General features: G+C 33.9%; 1 protein-coding gene across 1 annotated transcript in view; it reads left to right on the top strand.

Annotated features, from left to right (window-relative positions):
* Positions 1-6,936, top strand: part of LOC106867556 (anoctamin-7) — an 87,131-nt gene that overhangs the window by 25,224 nt on the left and 54,971 nt on the right. The window contains exons 2-3 of the mRNA XM_052972260.1: positions 645-797; positions 1,177-1,282. Of these exons, the coding sequence (XP_052828220.1) occupies positions 1,265-1,282 (18 nt within the window). The 5' untranslated portion in view covers positions 645-797; positions 1,177-1,264. The remainder of the gene's footprint in view (positions 1-644; positions 798-1,176; positions 1,283-6,936) is intronic.

Raw genomic sequence — 6,936 nt, 5'->3', positions numbered from 1 at the left:
CAGACACACATATATATAAAGCAACAAACTGAGGAAAAGAGTTCCTTCAAAGGGATGTGTTAAACATCCACTTCACTGGTACATCAGTTGAATACCATATAAACATGTGTATAATGCAATTACAAGGATAAATTAAATAGAGAGATACTATTGACAATCCAAAAATTTATTGTATATAAGTTGAAACAATTTGTTGGCCTTCTTGTTTTTTTTAATAATAACAGTTTATGTTATATAATATAATGTTATATTATATTCATAGTATATCATGTAATAGTATAAATAAATTATTTGCTTGTCAATAGTATTTCTCTATTTAATTTAACTTTATATATATATATATATATATATATGGGAGAATTTACGAAAAAACAACAGACGAAGACAGGTGGTGTAAACAACAAATGGATGTATTAGTATAACACTCGGGAATAGAGAAAGTCTTCAACTGAAAGGAACACAGAAAGAAATAAGGAGAGAAACAAGGAGAAAAAAAATATAAATGTAGTGGTTAGCGATCTATCATGGTGAATATATATATATGTATGTATATATATATATTTATCATTTTCATGTCTAAATTTTCTTTAATGCTTCAATGGTCTAATGAGTGTTTTTTTTTTCTACTTTTGTTCTCTCTTCAGGTACCGGTTTATTCATATTAACCCTGAGATAACATCACACACTTCATTCAATGATCTCTAACATAAGCTAGAATTTAGTATATGGACTACCTTTCTCTTTCTCAATGTCTGAATCTATGATGGATCTCTTGAACTCACTGCAACTGCAACTCTGTAAGTCAGAATTATTATTATTATTATTTTTTCTTTCCAGAAAATTCCAAAGAGAAAGCGATATGCAAACATAATATCAAGTCACACAAACCCCTGTATACCAAAGACCCAGTTCATAGAGCTGTGTCTTTGTATAAAGTTACAAATGTGCAAGCAAAACAAAGAATTAAGGGGTCTTAAAAGTAAACCTAATGAAGACAAAATTTTTATTTAGGGGAGAGAAAAAAAAAGAGATACTTCTATATTTAATACATTTATATCTGTTTTTTTTATATTTGTTTTATCTGTGATAAAAAAAAAAAAGCAAAGAAAACTGCCATTTTTACTTGTTCTCTTTAAAAACCAATTATACAATATTCTCATCCTGTTCCGAATGCAGACTTCTCCATTTTTGATCCAAGTTCCTTCATCATTTAAAAACAGCTAAACACAAAATCTTCACTTAGCAGTAACAGTTACCGTTCAGAATGATATCTGACCTTAAGGTAAATACATTTTCTACAAAGTCTATCAGTGTTTATAAAATATTTAACAATTCCTCTGCATTTCAAGTATAAACATTTAGATAAAATCAGTGATGAGGGCTGGGTGAGAATTGAGGGCTGTGTGCTGTTGCTAGATGCTATCTGCAGCAGATGGAGACCTGGGAAGACATGGGAAAAAGTGCTGAGGTCAGATCACAGCATTTTGGACCACACAGAAGAGCGATATTATGCTGTACAGCAGATATACTGAACCCACGGCAGCATGGAAAAAGAAAAATGCTATTAAGATGGTGGTGGTAGTGGAGGTGGTGGTGGTGGTGGTGGTGATGTCAGTGATGGTGTTAGTTGTGGTGATGATGATGGTGGTGGTGGTGGTGGTGGTGGTGGTGGTGGTGATGATGATGGTGGTGATGGTGGTGGTGGTGGTGATGATGAATGTAGTAGTGGTGGTAGTGATGGGGGTACTGATAAGGTGGTGATGGGTGTAGCGGTAGGGTGATGGTGGTGATAGTGGTGGTGTGGTGGTAATGATGGTAGTGGTGGTAGTGGTGGGTAGTGACAGTGGTGGTGGTGAGGATGGTGATGATGATGATGATGATGATGATGGTGATGATGACGATTACATTATTATATCTTGGTTAAGATGTTAGGTTATTTTGACTGTGACAATCAGAGTCATGTGACCGACCCAGAAGAAGAACTCAATAGGGGTAACAAGTTTTGAACTGATAACCATGAGATTAGTTGTCCAGAAGCTTCTTAACCTTGCAACTATTCTGTCTCTGTTACCCCATGGCTGTGTGGTAAGAAGTTTGCTTCCCAACTATATGGTTCTGGGTTCAATCCCACTGCATAGCACCTTGGGCGAGTTTCTTCTACTGTAGCCTCAGACTAACCAAAGCCTTGTAAGTGGATTTGGTAGATGGAAACTAAAAGAAGCCCATTGTGTATATGTGTATGTGTGTGTGTGTTTGTATGTGTTTGTGTGTGTTTGTGGCTGTGTTTGTCCTCTGCGACCAATTGACAACTGGTGTTGGTGTGTTTACATCCCAGTAACTAAGCATTTTAGCAAAAAAGGCCAATAGTATAAGTACTAGGCTTAAAAAAATAAAAATTACTGGTGTTGATTCATTCAACTAAAATTCTTCAAGATGGCGCCCCAGCATGGCCGCAGTCTAAAGACTGAAACAAGTAAAAGATAAAAAGCTTATGTCTAATTAAGAAATAGTTATATGATCTTGGTAGATACAGTTAACGATATTCTACTCATCAGTTAATATCCATGTACAAGGATTTATTTTAATTTGGTTTTTATTCCAAAAGCTGAGACAATCTTCTCTTGTAGATCCTTCATTTCTTGGAGAGCAGAATTCTGCGATTCTTTATGCTTATTATACATGACATTTAAGAGATTATGTACATTATTTACATTATTTATATTTGATGGATATTTGTCCTCATCTTGTTTGTTGTTAACACAATGTTTCAGCTGATATACCCTCCAGCCTTCATCAGGTGTCTTGGGGAAATTTTGAATGTGGGTTCACATTCCTAAGGTATTTTTCGATGTTATTATTATTATAACAAGATGGAGACAAATATCTGTCAAATGTAAATAATGTAAATAATGACATTTTGTTGTAGACCTCAGTTTTGATGAACAAGGAGTGGCTGAAATTGGAGCTGAATATTAAAATGAAAATAACTGGATGCTAAAACGAAGAGAGTATTTTTATTACAGGCAATGAAATGTAATAAGATTGATGGGAGATTAAGCAACAGAGAAAATATGTGTAATAGCTGGAGAAGACTCCATAAATAAATGTTGTAAAACTCAAGATATAAGTATGAGATTGGGGCAAAAGGAAAGGGGCAGGATGTTAAGAAGTTGAAGGGAAAATAGGAAATATTTTTTTATTGTCTATTTTATCTGTTTCAATCGTTGGACCATGGCCATGTTGGGGCACCGCCTTGAAGAATTTTTAGTTGAATGAATGAACCCAGTACTTGTTTCTTGTTTTTTTTAAAGCCTGGTATGTATTTTATTGGTCTCTTAGTAGGACATTATGTTTTCTATATATGGCAATGTATTGATATTTTACTAAAGATTCAATTACGCACATTTCTCATAAATATACATCATCGAAATTCTTATAATAATTTATAAAACTAAATTTGAGATAAAACATATTACCTTAATAGTAATTACAACTTTAGTGTACTTAGTTTTAATATAAATTATCTATAAATAGTCTTCTGGTAATGTCTAGTTTTTGCTTTTGTTTACAAAGTTTATATTGACCGCAGATTCATGCACAAATATTGATGACGCAACACAATTATTTGGTAATTAGCAAGCAATTCTGATGTGTCATTTTTGTTTTGTCATCTTCAGTATTTTAACAATCACAGGCATAACTACTGGATGAATGTTACCTCCCTCTCTCTCACTCACTCTCTCTCTCTGCCATCTTTCTCTCTCACTCACTTTAATCTCTCTCTCTCTCCCTATAACATTTTTTTCACCCTAACTACCACACCACCATCAATAAAAACCATCATGTGTTACACATGAATGCGCATGAATATATCAAACGTATTTGTTTAAATGTGTGTATATATATATATATATATATATATATATATATATATATGAAAATAACGGTTTTTTTAAAAACAATGCCCACATTCTAAATTCTTTGTTATATTTAAAATTAATTGAAAGAAACATAGAGCATCTCAAAAGAAATATAGTAACAAAAGGGTGAAACAGCATCTTAACTTTATTCAGTAGCTTGCTTGGAAATTACAATTCCTGTATTGAACCATGATACAATAGAAATAGAATTATACATAGACTCACTGATATTTCTGGAATGCTGTTAGCATATATTGTCATTGTAATTTCTGTTATCCTCCATGGGATGACATTTGTTTTTAGAAAAATCGTTAATTTTTATGACCATAGAATTTTGCAATTGGGGAAATGTAAATGTTTTAAAAATATTTCATCATCTGAGACAGTATGAATTGAGATTGCATCGAAAACAATAGCTGATGCATATTTATAAAAAACCCAATTTAATCTTGAAATTCTTCCAGCATAGACACACATACGACCACACACATAATTACATACACATCCAGAGACGTAAACTGACACAGTCAAAGTAACACATTCATTCACACGTGTGTATACTCTTCTATTCTCTTACTTGTTTCAGTCATTTGACTGTGGCCACACTGGAGCACTGCCTTTAGCCAAACAAATCGACCCCAGGACTTACTCTTTCTATGCCTAGGACTTATTTTATTGGTCTTTTTTGCCAATAAAACACACCAACATTGGTTGTCAAGCAATGGTAAGGAGGGGAACAAACACAGATACACAAATACTAACATACACACACGACGGGCTTCTTTCAGTTTCTGTCTACCAAATCCACTTACAAGGCAAGCCACTTGAACCCGGAACCATGTGGTTGGGAAGCAAGCTTTTTACCACACAGCCACTCCCGTGCCTGCAGGAGTGGCTGTGTGGTATATATATATATATTGTTTTTCCATGTATTTGATTGGTCAGTTTAGAATATGATTTTATGGATAGTTAGTTGGCTTGTGAGTATAATTGGTTCTGATCAGTTTAGGTCAATGCGACAGACATAAATTTGAACAGTTAATAATTCATGTGACCTTTCCTAATTATAGCAAATTATTTAACATTGCATGGAAAAATATTTTCATAGGACTGTAAGCTAACATTAGCAAGTTCTCATCAACAGCATTTGGTTATGCATTCAATCTCTAATTTTAAACTGGAGATAATACATTTTCAGTAAGGACATAATTAAAAGGTTGATGACTAGAAATTTAAAAGTTCAAATTCTTTGTTCTGTAGATTCTTTGAGATTTACTGGGAGAAATGATTGTGTTTTTCTGTGAAGTGAGGGTATAACTATATAGGAGACCCAAATATCAATTCAAATGCTCATTTTGTGATATACTAAATAGAAATTGCTGTATTTTTCTGAGAAGAAAATAGTATCATTAAGTGAAAGATCCATAATTATTATTATTATAAGTTACTCATATTGCCTCAATCGTAAGCAAATTGAATGAAATAATCAAATGTAATGGTTATCTGAGGGAAGAAACAGAATAACAAAGAGGACCATTAATCTAATTTCCTTTCCAGCCAGAAAAGCAGACTGATTAACCTTACTAAGGTTTTCAGACTAAGTAAGCACATTCTTCCTTAATGCCATTAATTCTGATATTAGGAGGATTACTGGATTAATCTAATGGAACTGCAATGCAGTTGTTATCAAATGGTTCCAGGGTGTGAAGAATGGAGAGTAAGTACCAAACTTTAAAAACAAAAACAAAGCCAAACAAAAAAATAAAAAACGAAAATAAGGACCAAGGACGATTTGTTTGACTAAAAACCTTTCAAAGCAGAGCCCCAGCATGGCCACAGTCCACTGACTGAAACAGATAACAGATAGAAGACAAAAGATACGATTTAATTATTCTTTTCTCAATATAGACCTTCTTGAAAGACATCCAGGTTCTGAAGAGAACACACACATACACCGATCTTAAAGATAGGTGTAATCAAAAACCAACAGTGATTCACATTAACATAGGAGAAAGAGATTTCATTCTTTGTGGCGTCTTTGGAAATAAAGCATCAAAGAAAAACATCTAGGTTTGGTAATTCTAGTAGAATAGTCAGCAGAAGAGTTAAAGTGATATAATGTAATTTCATGGCCAATAAGTCTCACTAATTGCTTGTAGAAATATAATTGTTGAATTATAATTGTGGTGCCTTGTTTCTGAGGCTGTGATTCAGGAAATCTTTTGGTATGGAGGTATGAAATGACAAATGATTTTATGACCTCACATTATGATACATTCATAAACGTCTTAACTCTGTGTGTGTGGGTGGGCTGTGCATAAGATTGGATTTTTTATTGTTGAGAAGCTTAGTTTTGCTTTCGTTTATATACATCATCTGTCTCTATGGATGTTTAATAACACGTGTGATGGAAGACTTACACTTGGATACCCTATTTAGCATCCATAAAATCTCGTGTGTGTCTGTGTATGTGTGTGTGTGTGTGTATGTATGTATACATGTGTGTATATGTGTGTATGTGTGTACGTGCATATGGATGTTTATGCATGTATATGTGTGTGTATGTGTGTATATATGTGTGTGTGTGTATCTGTGTGTGTATGTGTATGCATATGTGTGTGCGTATGTGATAGCATGTGTATGTGAATGTCGTGCGTGTGTGTATATGTATGTATACATGTGTGTGTGTATGTGTTTGTATGTGAATGTGCATGCATGTGTGTATATGTGTGTGTGTGTATCTTTACGTGTGTATGTGTATGTGTTTGCATGTGTATGTGAATGTGTGTGTATGTGTGTGTATATATATGTGTGTATCTATGTGCGTGTGTGTATGCATATATATATATTTGTGTGTATGTGTTTGCATGTCTGTGTGAATGTTTGTGTATGAGTGTGTGTGAGAGAGAGTGTGAGAAACAGAGAGAGAGAGAGAGGGGGAGGGGAGAGAGAGAGAGGGAGAGAGAGAGACAGAGGCAATATACATGTGTGATATGTGTTAGTATACTATGTGTGT

The sequence above is a fragment of the Octopus bimaculoides genome, chromosome 13 (assembly GCF_001194135.2).
Source record: "Octopus bimaculoides isolate UCB-OBI-ISO-001 chromosome 13, ASM119413v2, whole genome shotgun sequence".
Lineage (NCBI taxonomy): Eukaryota > Metazoa > Mollusca > Cephalopoda > Octopoda > Octopodidae > Octopus > Octopus bimaculoides.
The sequence above is the reverse complement of the archived record's forward strand: the minus strand, read 5'-3'. Positions and strand labels throughout refer to the sequence as shown.